The sequence below is a fragment of the Mytilus galloprovincialis genome, chromosome 2, assembly GCF_965363235.1.
Source record: "Mytilus galloprovincialis chromosome 2, xbMytGall1.hap1.1, whole genome shotgun sequence".
NCBI classification, from domain to species: Eukaryota; Metazoa; Mollusca; class Bivalvia; order Mytilida; family Mytilidae; genus Mytilus; species Mytilus galloprovincialis.
The window spans coordinates 59,729,291-59,749,438 of NC_134839.1; the positions used below are offsets into that span (position 1 = coordinate 59,729,291).

The 20,148-nt window shown below is 33.0% G+C and overlaps 1 protein-coding gene across 1 annotated transcript; it reads right to left on the bottom strand.

The window, feature by feature from the left end:
- Window positions 1-77: 77 nt before the first annotated feature.
- Window positions 78-4,626, bottom strand: LOC143064000 (uncharacterized). Its single transcript, XM_076236490.1, has 2 exons — window positions 4,205-4,626; window positions 78-3,469 (listed from the first exon to the last, which is right to left on the bottom strand). The coding sequence occupies exons 1-2, from the start codon at window positions 4,545-4,547 to the stop codon at window positions 210-212; spliced, it is 3,603 nt and encodes a 1,200-aa protein (XP_076092605.1). The 5' UTR covers window positions 4,548-4,626; the 3' UTR covers window positions 78-209.
- Window positions 4,627-20,148: the final 15,522 nt, after the last annotated feature.

The window sequence follows — 20,148 nt, forward strand, 5'->3', positions numbered from 1 at the left end:
TAACAAAAGAAAAGAACTGAGCATTAACATATCTGTGTAAGCAAAGCTTGGACACAGGATCTGTATTTCAACTGAAATACAAAAACAAGAAAGTGCAATAAAATTTGACATGGTAAAATACCAGTATTACAGTATATATTTATAAACATGATAAATGTTTCTATTTTTTTTCATATTATAACTGTACATGAACATGCTGTTATAAAAGGTTATTCTAGTTCTTCAGGTTCAATTTTAACTTGAACCATATAAGTATTATCTAATGGTTCTTCTGTGGAATATTCATCTGTCTCTGTTGGTGTCATTTCACACACTGATGAGCCATTAGCTGACTCTTCAAGTTCAGAAGACTTAAACAGAATTTTGGGTAATCTCTTTCTAACGGGTAAATCTTCTGATCCATCTTTATACTTCATCTCATCAAATGATTCCTGATCATGGGTCCAGACGTGTTTTTCCAGGCTAGATTTTGAAAAAAACTTTGAATTACACATGTGGCAGACGTATGGGGCCTCCATTTTGTGTCTTGTTGTCAAGTGTCTATTTAAACTACTTTTATCCCCAAAGCCCCGTTCACAATAATCACACTTATGAGGTTTGTCTCCAGTATGCGTCCTAATATGTCGTAAATAAGTATAACTCTTGGTAAACTTTTTACCGCAGACATCACACTCCATTAGATTTTTGCCAGTGTGAAGTTTGTAATGTGTCACTAATGAACTTTTCATGGTGAAGCTTTTGTCACATAAGTCACAAGAAAAAGGTTTGTTTAATGATTTTGACAGTACACAAATCTTAGTTGCTTTGTCACCAAGAGCATTCTGTGAGGTATCAAACTGTTCTATAGCTGTGAAATCTTCAGAATTAGACTTTTCATTCAGAACTTCATTTTGTGTTACCCTTCTTTCTCTTTTCCCACAAGATTCCATATGTCGAATATAGTTACTCCTCTTAGGAAATATTTTTCCACATAGATTACATTCATGTATGTTTTGTCTTGTATGAAGTCTAAAATGAGTTGTTAAAGAATCTCTTCTACTGAAACTTTTTGAGCATTCAGAGCAATCAAATCGTTTCTGTTTATTCTCAGATTTTGGCTCTATGTCTGAAGCAGTCTTTAAACTTTCTGAACATGCATTAAAGTCTAAGTAGCTTTCATCATGTTCACTGAGTTTGGAATTTTCTTTTTCAATACTGAGCTGTCCCTCTGTTGATTCAGAAGAATTATTCAGACTTTCCTCTAATGCATTTTGTATCAAAAGAGCATCCATATTTTTATCATTTATCATATTGTCACAATGAGCATTTTCTGAGGCATCAAATTGTTCTATAGCTGTGAAATCTTTAGAATAAGAATTTTCATTCAGAACTTCATTTTGTGTTACCCTTCTGTCTCTTTTCCCACAAGATTCCATATGTCGAATATAGTTACTCCTCTTAGGAAATATTTTTCCACATAGATTACATTCGTGTATGTTTTGCCCTGTATGAAGTCTAAAATGTGTATTTAAAGAATCTTTTCGGCTGAAACTTTTTGAGCATTCAGAGCAATCAAATCGTTTCTGTTTATTCTCAGATTTTGACTCTATGTCTGAAACAGTCTTCAAACTTTCAGAACATGCACCAAAGTCTAAGTCACTGTCATTATGTTCACTGAGTTTGGAACTCTCTTTTTCAATACTCTGTCCCTCTGTTGATTCAGAAGAATTATTCAGACTTTCCTCTAATGCATTTTGTATCAAAAGAGCATCCATATTTTTATCATTAATCAAATTAAGATCTGCAGTGCTTTGCTTGACTGGTAAATTTTCATCCAACACTGATTGGTCATTATGAATATTGATTTCGGTCAATTCCATGTTTGTACTCTGGCCTGACAGATCATCATCCTTTGTGCCAACAATGTTGAAATAATCAGTATCAACTGGACTAATGTTCCCATTCAATCCTTCTTCATGAACAAAAATTTCATGCTGTCTTAAGCTCAATTTATCTTGGAATGTATCATTACACAATGTACAAACATAGTCCCCAATTTGTACATCAACAGTTGACTTGGATTTTAATTGATTGTTTTCTGATGTTTTCGAATTTCCGTTTTTGTGAGTTTTCAAGTGAAATTTTAGATGAGCACCAGTCAAAAAGAACTTTGTACAAATACTACACTGAAATTTGTAATCTCCTTTGGTATTATGTGTTTTGAAATGACAATACCACATACTATAATTACTAAAACGTTTATCACAAATAGTACATTTATAGGGTTTTTCGACCATGTGCTTTGTCATGTGATGTCTAAGGTGATGTTTCAAGTGAAAAGATTTCCCACACGTAGTACACTCAAACTGTTTCCCTGATGAATGTGTTTTAACATGATTTCTGTAATTTCTGCGATAACCAAATTCCTTTTCACAAATAGGACATTTATATTCTTTGACCTTTTCATCACTGTTTACATGGGGTCTATTAGCATAAGTTCTCATGTGACGACGTAGGCTACTGGGATCGTTAAATTGTTTTCCACACACATCACATTGGTGCGGTTTCTCACCAGTATGTGTACGTATATGTACACGTAAATGTTGACCTTTAATGAACGCCTTACCACAAAACTCACAGACATGTGATCTGGAATAAACCTGGCGTCTTCTAAAACGTTTAACTTCGTTCGTACCAGACTCATTTTTTAGTGATTCATCAAGAATCAACGAAGCATCAGTCACATCAGTTTCAAAAGGGTCATGTGTTTTTAAGTGCCTTCGCATACTGCTGCGATCATTGAAACCCCTACCACAAATATGACAGGAATAAGGTTTTTCTCCAGTATGTATAAGTAGATGTCCCTTTAGATGGTGAGGGAATCCAAACCCTTTACCACAGATTGAACAAAGGAATGGTTTTTCACCTGTATGTGTTCTCATGTGTCCAATTAGCTCTGCTTTACGATTACAAACTTTATCACACCTGTCACAAGCGTGTCGCTTAGGACCAGTGTGAATTTTCAAATGCCTTTTTAGTTCAATTTTTTTACTAAATTGTTCTCCACATGTGGAACAAATATGAAACTGTTCTTTTGTATGAATTCTGGCATGTGACCTCAAGATTTTTTTAGTTTTACATTGTTGCCCACAAACACCACATATGTGAATAACATCTTTGTTATGTGATTTTGTATGCATTTGTAATTCTTTCTTTTTACTAAACCTTTGATCACATGTAGTACATGTGTACTTCAAATCTTCAATCTTTTCAACATTTTGCCTGATCTTTTTTGGTTTTGTTCCTTTTCTTTTTCTCCTATTTTGGACTTCTCCAGTGTTTACATTTTCATTTGCATCATTTAATTCAGACATGTCATTTTCTGCATTAAAAATATACATGACTGGCTCTTCTTGATCAGTTTCATCTTGATAAGGAATCTGGTCAGTAACCCCATCTGTTCTGTCTTTCAATTTGTTCGATTTATTATCTAAAAAAAAATCCAATTTTATTATTTTGAGGATGTCAATATTTCAAAGTAATAATGATATTATTTATTTAATTGTTGTACATGTACATGAATAGACACTTGTGTTGACCTATAAATAAAAATGAAATATCTAATTGTTTTTGCACAGGTCATTGGAATATTTCTAAAATATCTGTTGATTCATCTATAGCATATATGTAAAAGGGGAGATAATTCATGATTCATTTTGCCTATGCTCTATATATGTCTAAATGAATTCTTAATGGATGCATGTGTTCAAGATGATGTACTCCCAAGGCATATATATGATATCATCTAGAACCTGTAGAAACAGCAACAGTCCTCCTTCCCCTTAATGTATAACATGTATGCACATTTTTTGTATTTATCTTTTATCAAACCTGTATTGCTGTAGGTTCTATTTTGCTTTATAAATAAGTTGCATGACATACATGTATTGCATGTGATCTTTTATTTCCCCTTCAGCATTTAAAAATTCTGGTATCTATAGATGCCTGTTAAGTCTTTTACTTTTGAATAAAAGGGACATGGGGGTGTCCTAGAGTATACATCAATAAGACAGCAACAAAAGAAATCAAAAGACTACAACACATGTATCGGATAGTAAAGGATGGATATAATCCATTTAAAACAAAATATTTACTACTTTATACATGACACAATTGCAAAACTTATCTATTACCAACTCTAAGCAATGTTACGATATACATGTACCTTCGGCATTGCCAGTCGTCTTGTCTAAGTATGTCCATTCCTCAATATACCCATTGTATAAATTATTTGTGCCTTCATTTTCAGGGGAACAGGGTTCCTGTTTTATTTCATCTAACAATATATTTTTGGCATCATCTGGATTTCTATCTCTGCTGTTGCTTACTGTAGTGGGATCATTAATCAACTCCTGTAGATTTTCGTAATTTTCATTTACAGTAGATTCAATAGCATTGTCAACAACTTCCTGTTTTATAATAAGCATAGAATCTACTGACTGCATTTTTCCTGGTACTGTCAAGCCTGGAACACTGGGACCTTTTCCATCATACATATCACACTCCATATTTATTAAACTGGTTTAAAGCAATGCAAGTTTTCTGGTGCTCTCTATTGAATCTGTTACCAATGACATGACTGAGGCTCATATCTAAAAAATAAAATATATCCCATAAGACATTGTACGACCATCTTGACTATATGAATTTGTGAGAGAAAAAATACCAGTTGCAGATATTAGAGCTGTAGTGTATATAAAAAAAATATTTGAATTTATTTATAGAACATTTTTAAGATTAAAGATAATTAAAAAAAATTTGTCGCTTAAATTTTTTCCATGTCCCTCAATTCTACATGTACATTGTACCTCTTGTTGCTCAGTAGTGAGATTGAACATAATTTTCTTCTTGTACATGTAGCAAAATTTTGCTTCCTGTTGCTAATTTGTGAGATTGACTTAAATCCACAAGAACATTTAAAACAAGTATTAAAAATGTTTTTTTTTATGATTTAATTTTAAAGTTATATTGTACACCACTGTACCAGGTAAGACAGAGAGTGTGGTGCCAGAAAACTAGTTTAACCCTTTCAATTTGTATGTGCAAGTGCCTTTCCTACATTGGTTGTCCTTTAAAAAATTTGCTGCTGTATATCGTAACTGTTTTTTGTTCATTGTTTATACATAAATCAGGCCTTCAGTTTTCTTGTTTAAAAACACCAGTTCCTAGCTACTGTAGCATGTGTAATTAGTTAAGTCTGTCATGTGACTTTCATCACCAAGTGACAAAATTGTAGGCATTGTCACTTTCATTACATGTTGAGTGAACAGGTGAAAAATTTGATCAAATATACTGCACAAAATATTTGGAACTTATACATGTATATATTAAATTAAAACATGTAAAATCTCATAAGTTATCTCTTCATACTGAGCATAATTAATTTTTAGACTACCCTGCAGAATGACGATTCTGGAAAAACAAGGAATCCAGGCAACGACAGGCAAGCTTTCTGGTGGGTAAATGACATCATAAAGGTGTATGGAATTTACGACCTTTTCCGGTGAAAATCATAATTCCAGAAATAGCCTATTGTTTTACATTTTACATTAGTCATTTTGGGACCTTATATAGAGCTCTGTCTATGCAGTATGTATTTTTCTCATTGACATTGCTGAAGGCAGTACTCAGTCTACTGTGACCTTTAGTTGATAACTTCTGTCATTTTGGTGTCGATGAAGATTTGTCTCATTGGCAATTCAAACACATCTTATTTAGATGTGTCCTTACCATGCTAAAATGTAGCCTATGTTAACTCTTTTTGGGAAGACTTTCACAAAACTTCTTCAACTCGAACTGGAACCCAATAAAACTTCAGTGCCATTTCGTACACCTGTCTTCAACATATAAAAATAATGGTTGAAACAACCTTTTGATGTTTTTTTCTGCAGCATATAATATAAAGAAGAAGATAGGCCAGATTCTCACTTCTATGCCGGGCGTAGTCCAAATAATTATGACGTCTTGAAAGGCTATTATATATTTTTGTCTTTGACGCCTTTAAATAGCCTCTCAAGATGCCACAATAGACCACTTCGAGTTTGTCCGTCACTGGAAAAAACTTGTCAATTATGCCCGCCTTTACGACCTCATTTACCAGATAGAGGGGATCGCCTGTAATGTATCCCTGCACTATAAATGTTCATCAAGCGTCTTACTGATTGTCATAGTGCAGGATAAACTAGAAATAATATTTGTTCTGTAGGTACTTAAATAGAACTGTGCACCACTTATTGCGGACCTTTTTTTTTTATATTGCTATTAGTTACAATTTATGACAAAAATCAGCAAAGACCCATCAAAACAACATCTGATTCACAAATTTAATAATACTTTTAGATATTTGGATGATATTTTGGCTCTCAATAATGACGACTTCAGTATGTATACTAAAGAAATTTATCCTGTTGAACTTACTTTAAATAAAGCTAATACTAACAATGACCACTGCCCTTTCCTCGATCTTGATATCTATATCATTAATGGAAAGCTTAATACTAAAATATATGATAAAAAAGATGATTTTTCGTTTCCTATCGTTAATTAGCTTGTCACCATGGTGTTTATATACATGTATCTCAACTTGTACGATTCGCTCGTGTATGTACAATGTAACAATGTTTTAGATTTTATTGAGAGAAATTTATGTATTACTGAAAAATTATTACACCAGGGTTTTCAATATCACAAACTAGTCAAAACATTTAGGGCTATTCCAGAAAAAAATGTATGGGGGGGTTGGAAGGCAGTTTTTGTCAGCACCCGCCACCCAGACAATTGTAATTGAGAATTATAGAGCATTATAGTGTGAAAAGTTGCTCTTATACCCATCACCCATGTATTATTAATACAATGTGCCTTCTAACCCCCCCATACATTTTTTTCTGGAATAGCCCTTACTAAATTTTATCATCGGTATAAAGACATCATTCATAAATATAGCTCAACATGCAGACTTCTTATACGTTCAGGTATTTCACTTCCAATTTTTTATGGAAATATTCTTTATAAAGCACAAAGATGTCAGTATTCACCCCAGAAGCTAACAAAAACCTTTAAATAGACTTATAAAGAAGGGATATAGTTACAATACTGTTGTCAGGTCATTAAAGATTGCATATTTTGGCGTTAATATTGATTCACTTATAGGGTCTTTGCATCGGAACTAAACACATTTATTTAATCAAAGTGATGGAAATCACTCATGGAAAGATTAGAAGAGTAGTTTGAATAATTTCATATTAAGGTATGGTGGGGGAAATGAACATTAACAAAGCACTATTGCTGAAAATTGCATTAAAAGGAGGTCTTTAGAAGGAAAAGTGCTTTTCAGTATGAGGATAAAATGAGCTCAAACTAAATAATATGGGTCTCTTAATTTGCACAATTTTATTTAAACTGCAGTTTATATCTTATCCAAATAATGTTGCCTGTTCTGACCATGTTGCAAAAAAAACCAAAAAATTCAAATAAAAAATTCTTCTACTAAGTAAATGTTACCAACTATCCTTGTAAGACATAAAATCTAGGCCAACAGCTAAGAACTTTTCAGTGTCAACAAAAATAATCTAAAAAAATCTTGTTTCGGGCATTTTGTAAGTTTAAACATAGGTTACAAAATGTATATGACATTGAAGATTGAAATTTGTACAGTGCCTTTAGGTCAATTTTTAAGTATAATTCAACACCATGAACACAGGGCATTGAAAATGTACTTTTTCAAAGTAAACAAATTAAAAAAAACCTATTTTATTGAAATGTGGATTCTTTCTTGATTGCAAACAAATATTCACTTCTAATAAAAATTCAAATGACTAAAATAGACATTATAATTGATGGGGAATAAACTAATAAACAATGGTTTGTAATAATTAAAAGTTTTAAAATTTTAAAACTGTTTCAAGCCAAATCCTGATAAAAAAAAATAAGTGAACTAATCTAAATTGTTGATTAATACAGATGATTATTGGAAATTTATTAGTAAATTATAGGCCTTACTTGAATACCTTTTATATATTCATATTTATATTCATATTTCATTTTTTTTTTAAAGATCTTGTTAATCCATTAATCATGTTAATCATTTATCTTCCAGACATAATTTACAGAATCACTTTATGTAATGTAAATCAAAAGAAATAGGCAATAAATAAATCTATCATCCATATACATATCAAACATCTAATATATACATTTGTGTATTCAATTATAAGGTCAAATATTTGTATATTGAATTGTATATTGATGGGTATATATGTATAATTATGTAAGACAGAGGTTGAAAGGTAATGTGGTCAATTTGATTGACAGTTTAGGAGGTGGGGCATTGTAATTAAAGGTCTAACTTGTCTCGGATTGTTTGTTGATAATCACAGTTGTCAATCATACTGGTATTGTATCAATACCCAATTACCTAATCAAAATGTTTTTGAAAAAAATGCCTGCACATCAACACACCTTAATGACGTACATTCTTGAATTAACTGCTATAAAAATATACCCATTTTGACAGTTTATATGTGTATTATGTGCACATACATGAGAACTATAGGGAACTACATGTATACATGTATTTCAGTGTGAATACATTTAGTAATAGAAGCTACATGTAACCTGTCATGTTGTTAGGGAGGCCCAGTGCCTAAGTAAAGATTTAGAACAAGTTCTAATCTTTCCAAAAACCAGTTGTTGGCATGACACGGTTATGTTCTATTCATATATGTTATGATGGTACATGTATGATACTAAACCCCTAACATGCTAACGGGAAGGATTGTGCCTGATATTCATGATGAAGACATAATCTTTCAATCAGTTTAATTGAAGTCTGGAGCTGGCATGTCAGTGAGTTAGAACTGAATTTTAATGTGCATATTGTTATGCGTTTACTTTTCTACATTGGCTAGAGGTATAGGAGGAGGGTTGAGATCTCATAAACATGTTTAACCCCACCGCATTTTAGCGCCTGTCCCAAGTCAGGAGCCTTTGGCCTTTTTGATCTTGTATTATTTTTAATTTTAGTTTCTTGAGTACAATTAGGAGTTTAGTATGGCGTTCATTATCCCTAAACTAGTATATAAAATGTATATTTGTTTAGAGGCCAGCTGAAGGAAGCCTCCGGGTGGGGGAATTTCTCGCTGCATTGAAGACCAGTTAATGACCTTCTGCTGTTGTCTGTTCTATGGTCGGGTTGTTGTCTCTTTGACACATTCCCCATTTCCATTCTCAATTTTACTTAATCACAATTCCCTAATGACAGCAGTGCTGAAAGACAATTATGAAAATTCAATTTGCCAAATAATTCGTGCAAATTATATAGCTTTATAGTTTTCGAACCACTTGCGCAACATTGAACGAAAGTGATGACGCCCCATAACGCACAAATGATGTTGACTAAAACCAAAGTTTTTGATAAAAATGCATCGAGCTTGAAGGTTGTCTATCATTTGTACTAGAGACATATAATACAAGAGATTGGCAATTCTAGTAGAGTCTATATAACGCCAAATGAAATCACTTGGCTACCGGAAGTGCTTGGGATTATGATGTGACCTGGGATGAAGGAGGATCGAGATGAGAAAATTTCGCCATTGTTGTTAAGAGAGACGATACATAGATTTGTTTTCTCGTTTATGTCGATTTTTTTCACAGCTAAAGCATGTAAGTACAAAAATGTATATTCAAAAGATACATCTAACTAGTTCTACCAATTTGTTTATACTATAATGTGCTGAGATGATGATAATAATCAAATGCAGACCAATTCAAATTCGGTCCATTCAGCTTCCCCTCTTTATTGCTGTAGAACCGGTGTGGCCCAACATTTTTTTTTCATAAAACTTTAAAATTTACGATTATATATACAATTTTATAGTGTTATTCTACTCCCGATTGTTATCCCGTTTAAATGATACTATTTTGGTATATTGTGATCAAATAGTGTTTTCATAAAATACCATCAAAAGTGATTTATTTTATTTTTTCACATTGATACCCACCTGACCCAAAGCCAGCTATGCGAGAATTACCTTTTTTTCATAAAACTTAGAAATTATCGAATGAATATGCAATTTAATGAGCCTGTATTAATTCCAAATGTTATCTTGTTAAAATAAGATCAGCAGGGCATATATTTGTATACCATGGACATGTCACACATTCCCAATATATTCCTCTTTTCTTTATAAATTTTGCCCATTATTATGATTATTCTCTATTCTTAATTTATTTTAGCACCCCATCATTCTCCAATCTTGATATTTTGATAAATTGTTTCCTCTTGTCTTTACTTTTCTGAATACAATTCATTCAGTTATTCCAATACTCTAATTGTATGAATGTAGGACAGTGTCAGAAAGTCGCAGTACAAAAAGTCTCAATTCATTTTTTCTGATTATTTTCTTTGAACAAAAAACGCTTATTTCTATTCTTGAACTATTGTATATAAACCAACTTTGTAAACACAAATTATCAAAAACATATCAAAGATGATCAATGATTGTATTATATGTCTCTGTTTGTACTATGCCGGGCTGTGCAAAGAAAAGCTAATGCCTATGCCTATGGATAAATATTTTATGGAAGGATCACATCCATAAAACCACATAAACCAAGTATTTTCAATTATTTGTCCTTATCGTTTTTATAATTGATAAAAACATTATGTAAATATAACTATCGAGACCTTATTTGCTTTTACAAGAGGATAATTATTATTTCATTTTACCACTGTTTTCTTCCTTTCTGATTTACCGGAAGTACCGCTTACACAACTAAATACTACACGTAATCGGAATTACCAAGTGCGGACTACGGAATACAACTATTTCAAAGGCAGGTAGTTTTCCGAGGGCAAAACTTTAAATCCTGGTTTTCCGTTCATATTTTAGAGGAACATATGTTAGATATACTGTTCCCAGATTTAAGATATAAATTGGGAAAATAATTTTATCAAATCAATTCAATTTTGAATAAAATATATGAACAAAAAATTAAATATGCAGTCAGGCGATACATTTACGAGGGCCCTCATGGGGTTTTTGATTATGTGATTACTTGGCCGTTTTTTTAATGATTATTTGATTATTAAGCCAAATATTTCATGATTATTTGATTACCTAGGACTGTATTTTTAGTTTATGATTATTTGATTACTAAAGATAAGCAAATATTAAATGATTATGTGATTATATTGGCAAAAAAATGGTGATTATGTGATTACTAGGACCCCCCCATGAGGGGCCTCATTTACTTTTTTCTACGGTCGTGACTTCGGTTATTCGGTATAGTATTCAACTTACGATTTTGACTTTTGCTTTTCAATGTCACCTACATAACGATACGGTAAACTACATATAAAAAATGTCCACATGTATAACAAAATAATGTCAATTGTTATATAGAAGACTGTAACTTATGTAGTGGAGGACATATTCACACTTTGGGGCATTTTCTAAAATGACTGGCCACTGATACTTCAACATCACAAACACTGTGCTTTTTTTTCTATAAAACACAGACCTGATCTGAAACCATAGCCAACTTCTATTTGAAGCCGGCTTTAAAATAGCAATCAGGGCTACATTGTTTTTTCTATCTTATATCAGAAAATTGTAAGCCTTGGGTAATTATAAAGATGCCTATATATATATATTTTGATACGATATTTGTTGGTATTTTAGTTGGGACATGCCATGATTTTGGAATAATTTCAGAAGAGCTTTGAGCACGATTTGAAAGAAAATCCACGGACCTAATATTCATTATTTTTCCTCTCAGTGCAAGTAGTAGAACCTACGTTGCACTATACAGGACACGGTCAAAATTCAAATGATGATACAGCCGTATTTTCCTCAGAGATCAGTCGTACATGAATATGGAGAGATTTTAAAAATGACCCATTCAATTAATGTAGGTCCTTGCAAAAGGATAGAACCTTACTGGTATGTCAGACGTTAAACAGTAAGCATGCAATTCTATCCAAATAATCGTTCGTGGTCTCGGATAATTGAAAGCAAATCTAAAAGAGGCCCACACTAGCTTGACTTTTTCATGGACAATAAATTCATTCAAAGATTGAATTGACAATATTGACATGGTGGTGGCTTTGAAGATCTTAGTTTGCTAACATTTTTGTTTATACAGATTCATTCAACCTATAAAAAAAATAAAAAAAATAACCAGCTTATTTAGCCTCAGTGTCATTTTTGCTCTTAGTGCTGACTTTGATGTAAGCAAAAAAAAAACTGCACTTTTTCTCCAATGTTCTACATTTAGGAACATCTGTCATGTTTGTTGATGGACCAAGTCCCTTGATACAACTATACCCCAAGTCACATTCTTGAAATGTTTTTTCAGTTTGTGAAATTTGGCACAGTAGTTTCAATAGACGGAATTTACTTGAAGGACTAAAACTCATAGTAAACCAATTATAGACAAAAATAGACCAAAAAATTAATAGAGAATAAAATATTATATGTAGCATGCTGAAATACAAAGAAAATTAAGAACAAAACTGAAATAAAGAAAAATGGCCTAAAAGTTAAAGAACATAGAAATGAATAAACATCGGCATGCTGTCACACAGTCAGTCTACAGACGGTCATCGGCATGCTGTCACACAGTCAGTCTACAGACGGTCAAAATATAGTAATACACATCGGCATGCTGTCACACAGTCAGTCTACAGACGGTCAAAATATATAGTAATACACATCGGCATGCTGTCACGCAGTCAGTCTACAGACGGTCATAATATAGTAATACACATCGGCATGCTGTCACACAGTCAGTCTACAGACGGTCAAAATATATAGTAATACACATCGGCATGCTGTCACACAGTCAGTCTACAGACGGTCATAATATAGTAATACACATCGGCATGCTGTCACACAGTCAGTCTACAGACGGTCAAAATATATAGTAATACACATCGGCATGCTGTCACACAGTCAGTCTACAGACGGTCAAAATATAGTAATACACATCGGCATACCGTCACACAGTCAGTCTACAGATGGTCAAAATATAGTAATACACATCGGCATGCTGTCACACAGTCAGTTAACAGACGGTCAAAATATAGTAATACACATCGGCATGCTGTCACACAGTCAGTCTACAGACGGTCAAAATATAGTAATACACATCGGCATGCTGTCACACAGTCAGTCTACAGACGGTCAAAATATAGTAATACACATCGGCATGCTGTCACACAGTCAGTCTACAGACGGTCAAAATATAGTAATACACATCGGCATACCGTCACACAGTCAGTCTACAGATGGTCAAAATATAGGAATACACATCGGCATGCTGTCACACAGTCAGTCTACAGACGGTCAAAATATAGTAATACACATCGGCATACCGTCACACAGTCTGTCTACAGACGGTCATCGGCATACCGTCACACAGTCAGTCTACAGATGGTCAAAATATAGTAATACACATCGGCATGATGTCACACAGTCAGTCTACAGACGGTCAAAATATAGTAATACACATCGGCATGCTGTCACACAGTCAGTCTACAGACGGTCAAAATATAGTAATACACATCGGCATGCTGTCACACAGTCAGTCTACAGACGGTCAAAATATAGTACTTCCTGTCACACAGTCAGTCTACAGACGGTCAAAATATAGTACTTCAATGATTTTCTCATCAAATTGATTGATTGTGATTACTTTACGTCCAGTAGCAAATATATATACATTGGCGGATCCAGGGGGAGGTTTCCGAGGGTTGAAACCCCCTTTCTTTTGGCCGATCGATGCATTAGAATGGGGACAAATAGTTGGACCCCTCCCCCCTTTATCCTGGGTTGGGAAACCCCTTTTTAAAATGGCTGGATCCGCCCCTGATATAATGCTTTTGTTATGGTAGTTATTTATTAAATTTTGCACGGAAGACCATAGTAGTGATTACCAGACTATGCAGAGTAAGTTGTGGGTTTTCGTTGTTTGTATCGATATTATTCACCATTTGCATGCAAACATTGCCTAACCAAGACCAAACTGAACCTCGATCGGAAACTTCTTTGTTGCCTTTTATGCAGTGTATCACAAAATTTGGACTTTGTTTTTAATTACAATAAGATAAGATAAGATACGACATTTGTATTGGTTTGAAATCCATAATTACAAGATTGATACCAAGACGATACACATTGGTTATACATAAACATACAAACATATATATCTGACTACATTTATAAACATTGTTATAGTTAAATATATATATGTCGTGTACATGTTGTTATTATTTTGTACAGGTTATTACTTGTACAAAAATTTTATACAAATGTATGAAGCCATCATACAGGTTATTACTTGTACAATTTTTACTCAGAAAAAAGAATATAACTTGTACAATGTTGTACAAATCATTATTCTATTATGACTTATTTGATGTTAACATGAAATCGTTTCCCTTTAAACAAATAATGTATTATTTAGCCTAAAGGCAGTTGAACTGAGTCTGTTACACCACTCTCCAAGGTTAGCAAAGTAAGATCTACAAATAAGTCAACATGACCAAAATAGTCAATTGACCCCATAAGGAGTTATTCCCCTTTAAAGTCAAATTTAACAATTTTTCGTATTTTTTGGAAAGCTTTTACAAAAGTCTTCTTCTTTTTAAACAAATTTAACCAAACTTGGCCACAAATAAGCATAAGGGTATTTAGTTTTTAAAAATGTGTCCGAGACCCTGCCCGCTGCCAAACAACATGGCAGACATGGCTAAATATAGAACATAAGGGAGCTACCATTTGATTTTTATGGGGGGGGGGCTAGGATGAAATTTTAAAAAAATAGGCAGGACAGGAGTTGTGAGTAAAAAAAAAGGCAGGATGAGACACTTTGCCAAAAGAAAGGCAGGATGACAATTTAGGTAAAAAAAGTCAGGATAAACTAATAAAAAAAAGGCAGGACCGAATAGAGTGAAAAATAAAAAGGCAGGACAGAGATTACAACTAAAAAATAATGCAGGACAAAATTTTTCATCCTAGCCCCCCCATAAAAATCAAATGGTAGCTCCCTAAGGGGAAATTAAGTTTTTGACTTGCATCTCTGAAACTAGAGCAAAAGTATAACGGTAGCACTAATTCATGCATCAATTGTGAATAAAAATATCATGTGAGTGACACAGGCTCCTTGGAGCCTCTAGTTTATAATTATCAAGATGCTTAATTTCTTGATTGACATCTTATTTGTTACGTTTAGTTGACGTGTTTTTCAATAAACTATCGGCATTTCATTGTGAACAAACTGTGGTCATCTTCTTCGACTTGCCTATTTGTTACTTTATTCTTATGAGGTTGACTTCATGAGAAAGAAAAGAAGTTAGCAGTATCCTGTAACTTTACTTTCCTCTATATAGATGATGTTCTCTCACTAAATAATTAAAGTTAACATCAGGAAAGCAGTACAATTGCAATTGCAAATTGTGGCCAAGGCCATGTTCACCGCAGCTGTCGAGGTGGCTGTAAAACAGGCAAATGTATATCTGTTAAGCTAAATTTGCCCAAGCTTATGTTATCATAATACATTGCACTCGGCTGCTAACGTCACATACATTTTTATTTATTCCAATTACAGTTTTTGCAAATTTAATCTGAACTTTAATGGTATCCAATGACCAATATTTTGACTCTAGATTTGCAATATCTTTTATCATATAAAGAGACCAAACTTCACTAAAATAAAAAAAAGTATAGGATGTGAGGTAATGCATTGATATCTTCAGAAAATAACAGTTTCTAATACAAAATATAGCTTTTGAGGCTTTTTTACATATAAGTCTCACTGCCTCTGTAACTAAACTGACCAGATGGTTTAAACAGTATACTAGTACCCAAATGTTTATATTCTGTACAGTGTTATCACTAAAAACAAACGTGTCTGAATTTGTAAGTTTTTTATCCAATTTGTTAAAAATCATAACTTTGGTTTTGTCAAGATTTACTGCTAAACCCCAACTCAGTGGCTGATCCATGCGGGGTGGGGGGTCGTGCGGAAGTCCGGGGTCCAACCCCCTTTTTTGGACGATTAAGCATTTGAATGGGGACATGTGGTTGGAACCCCCTTTTTATCCTGGGTTGGGATCCCCCTTTTTGAAATGGCTGGATCCGCCCCTGCAACTAGTACAATATTAACTACTTCAATCAAAGATAGATTGACCGAAAAATTTCCAGGTCGGAAGGGGGTCAATAAGGAGCGATCGATGTGGTATGATTGCCAATGAAACAACTATAATTCTTAAAGACTAAGGACCAAGATGTAAACAATTACGGGTCCATATGGGCTTCCACAATACGCAAAAAGTCATATAAACAATAACCCAGGTAGCACAAAAACATTTTATTGATATTTTTAAAATATATTGCAAAATATCACCAAAATATCATTCAAAAACATGTTTTTGACGTGATATGTCTGGCTGTACTCATGTGAATAGCATATTTTCTGGAAATATTTGTTCTGAATGTTTAAAGAGCATTATTTTTAAATATCTTGATTTTATATTGAAATAACATAATTTTGATATAATTCAGTTTCAATTGAAAATATCCAGACAACATCTTTCAAACATCTGGACAAAATATTCTTCTAATGTCTAGGATATGTTTTATTGATGTCTACCTAATGTTTTTTTTTAAATACAGCCTGTCAACCTTATTTTCATTTTAATATAAAGTTGAGGCATTGAATTGAATGATTATAAGTCAATTCATAAATTCTACTGGTTGATATTATAAGACTATGTACCATTATTTCAACATCTTGATGCATTCAATAAACTTAAACACATTCTAAACCCCATCCCTGAACTTGTTTGTCATATTGGAGTCTTCATAAAACAGTCTTTAGAACTGAGGGAGTCAGACCCGTGTCAGGCAAGGTTGTGATGGTGTTTTTTACATACATTTATAATTGAACTCTAATGTTCTATTATTCTATATATTGTATTGTATTATTTTGTATTTCATTGTATTACATTGTATTTCATTGTATTGCATTGTATAGTATAAAAATATTGTTTGATTGTATTGCTTGACCCTCATGGGTGTAATTTTGCAATAAAGATTATATATTCAGTAGATTAACAACTATCAATTGGAGAGTAAGAAAATTCACTCGCTATAGATGACTTGGGAAATAATTCTCAAGCCAAGGTTCAAGTAATTAAAGGGGTGTATTTCGACAACTTATGTGCCAGGAAAAATACAATTCTATTCAAATTTAACCAAGGGTAAAAATGTTCGATTGACTTGCAGAGTGTCAGATATATTTGTATTGGTTGAATTAAGATATAGAAATTTTACAATGACAGATGATATGCACCTTGAAAGTTAAACATCCTATGATAAAACAAAAATATGGAAAACCGTATACATGTACTTCCGTCCCATCTATCCTTCCTACATTACTTGCGACAGTACTGCATTTTTAGTTGAAATAACTTAAAGGGTAAACATTATTAAATCGATTTCCACAACTCGAGGTAATTTTTGATAAAATGACATCACAAAACGAACAGAACCAGAATCAACCAACAATATAAAAAACCGAATAAAACTTGCAAAAATTAAACGAAGTCAAAAACCTTCTTCGACGCCGCATGTTTTAATTGTAGGAATGTCGTGCCCAACGTTTGAAAGTAGAAATAGAGCTACCAATACTTCAATTCACCCTTATTACATCAAGAAGCCATGTAGTTTGCGCTTATACACAGGGATATGGAATGCTTGGCATGCAATGCCAGTCCTCATATATTTCCACGTCTTATTTGTTAATTTCAAACTTGACTGGTTGTACAGCCTTTCCACGGCAGGTTACTTATAAACTTAGACGGGATTTTAAAAATATATAAGTTTTTCACTGAAGGTATCCAAAGAAGGTAACCAAAGATTTTGCGACGATGCAAATATTAAACTTTACAATATAAATAAAAAATCTTTAACCAATGAATTCAAATAGCAAAAGCTATGAATTAACAAATATATACTTATTAAGCTTCATGTAAATTATTTAACAATGAAATACATTAAATATGAAATTTGGAGTTTTACCAAGGGAGTTAATAATTAATTAATAACACTGTCTGCCACACAGCATTTCGGGGACTCTCCTTTTGGTATCTTTCCTCCCTCTTTTATAGCTGACTAATCGGGGGCTTTTCTAATTATTGGGGGCATTAGGATGACCTATAGTTGTTAATTTCTGTGTCATTTAGTCTCTTGGCAATCATAATACATATTAACGACATAGTGATGTCGTTATTACGATATGATATGTCGAAATTACGACATAGCGATGTCGTTATAACGACATGTTATGTCGAAATTACGACGTAGCGATGTCGTAATAACGACATGTTATGTCGTAAATATGTATTATGATTGCCAAGAGACTAAATGACACAGAAATTAACAACTATAGGTCATCCTAATGCCCCCAATAATTAGATTTTTTTTAATGGCCCTTATCGGCTTCCGTAAATTAGCAAAAACGTACTAGTGAAATTTATATTTTAGACCTCAGTAATCACACTGGTTCGAACTAATTTTCGTTAGTATAAACTCTTGCATTCAATTTACTCACTATATTATTTCGCTCTTTTTATTGGATATAAACTTTTCCTTTGTCATGTTTGTTGTTAATTGTTTATTATAAAAACTATTGCAAAGTGTTTTCTTTACATTTTTGAATTTGATATTACGTTGAAATTACCCATCCTCCCTCCCTCGTTAAATTTTTTTTTTTTTTTTTTTTCTTTTATAAATTTATAGCGGCGGATGTTTGCCAAAAAATTTGGTTATATATCTATGTTTATGTATTTTCATTTGTGTATTTAATCATTTATGATATATTGTATTTTGTAATATATTGAAAAAATATTTATATCAGGCAATACAAATTATACCTATTGACTTCCTTTTATTTCACCCACTTGATAATTTATAAGCCAAGCCCAGTGTATTAAGCTTTGAACAAGTTTCCAGTTTTATGTCACTATAATGAGTCAAGTCTTTTTCAACTGATTCTAGTTTGTTTTAACATTGTGCTGTTACATCACTATCTCAAGATAGGGAAGGGTAAAGTACTCCAACATGTGTTAAAACCCTGCCACATTCTATATGTGACTGTCTAGCTGTCTCAGTCTTAAGTGTGTGAACCATGACTGCCACTATTGCTGAAAATTTCAATGTTGCATATTTTTGCCAGGTTAGCAATTAATTCAGGTTCATTGAAGTGTGTGAACTGCACAAGTGTATCACTCAAATACAAGTCAGTGATTTCAGATGCTTGGTCATTGGTTGAAATCATTCAATGTGTCCTACTTGCTGTAGCATAATGTAATCATGAATCATACCTGCCAACTTATCAAAATGTCCATGGGGGTTTTACGTGCAAGATGGCTCTTATAGTCCTACAAAACCTTCAAGAGGGCCTTCAAATATATTTTCATGTTGTGTTTTGGCTTCTTCATTCTTTTTTCAACCCTACAGCCATTGTAAATTAATTGTTTTGTTTAAAATTGGACACAATTGATCTTTTAAAATTTCCATTTGAGAGCCTCTATGGGGGAAATCCCAAACAAATAGTGACAGTTGGCAGGTATGCATGATTTTAATACACAGTAGTCCTCTTTTTTTATTCTCCTGAGGTTGTTGGCATTTCATTGGCAATTTTCAACTTTAAGCAACACTTGTCAAGGCAAAAGAATTAAGATCTCAAAATATGGTGTACACATTTGCCATGGTTGAAAACAAGATATTTTTCTGTAGTTTATAGTACCATACTCATCAATAAATACCTCACAATATTTATTCATACTGTTAGGCTTTTGGAATAACAATACCAGTTTTTCTGCACCAGACGCTCATTTCAACAATCAATGTCTCTTCAGAGATGCTCAAGGCCAAAATATTTGAAAATCCAAAGCTTATTTAAAAGATGAAAAGCTATAAACCAAAAAGGAATAAAGTGTAGCCAAAGCCAGGAAGCTGTTGTAATGAATCACTTGTATGAGTTAGCCATGTTCAGTCAAAACCTCATTTTAATCAATAATTTTACCATGTTATCATAACAACT

Coding starts and splice junctions, on each gene's coding strand:
- LOC143064000 (XM_076236490.1), bottom strand. CDS start 4,547: ATGGAGTGTGATATGTATGATGGAAAAGGTCCCAGTGTTCCAGGCTTG. Junction 3,470..4,204: donor GACGACTGGCAATGCCGAAG/GTACATGTATAT, acceptor ATTTTTTTTTAG/ATAATAAATCGAACAAATTG.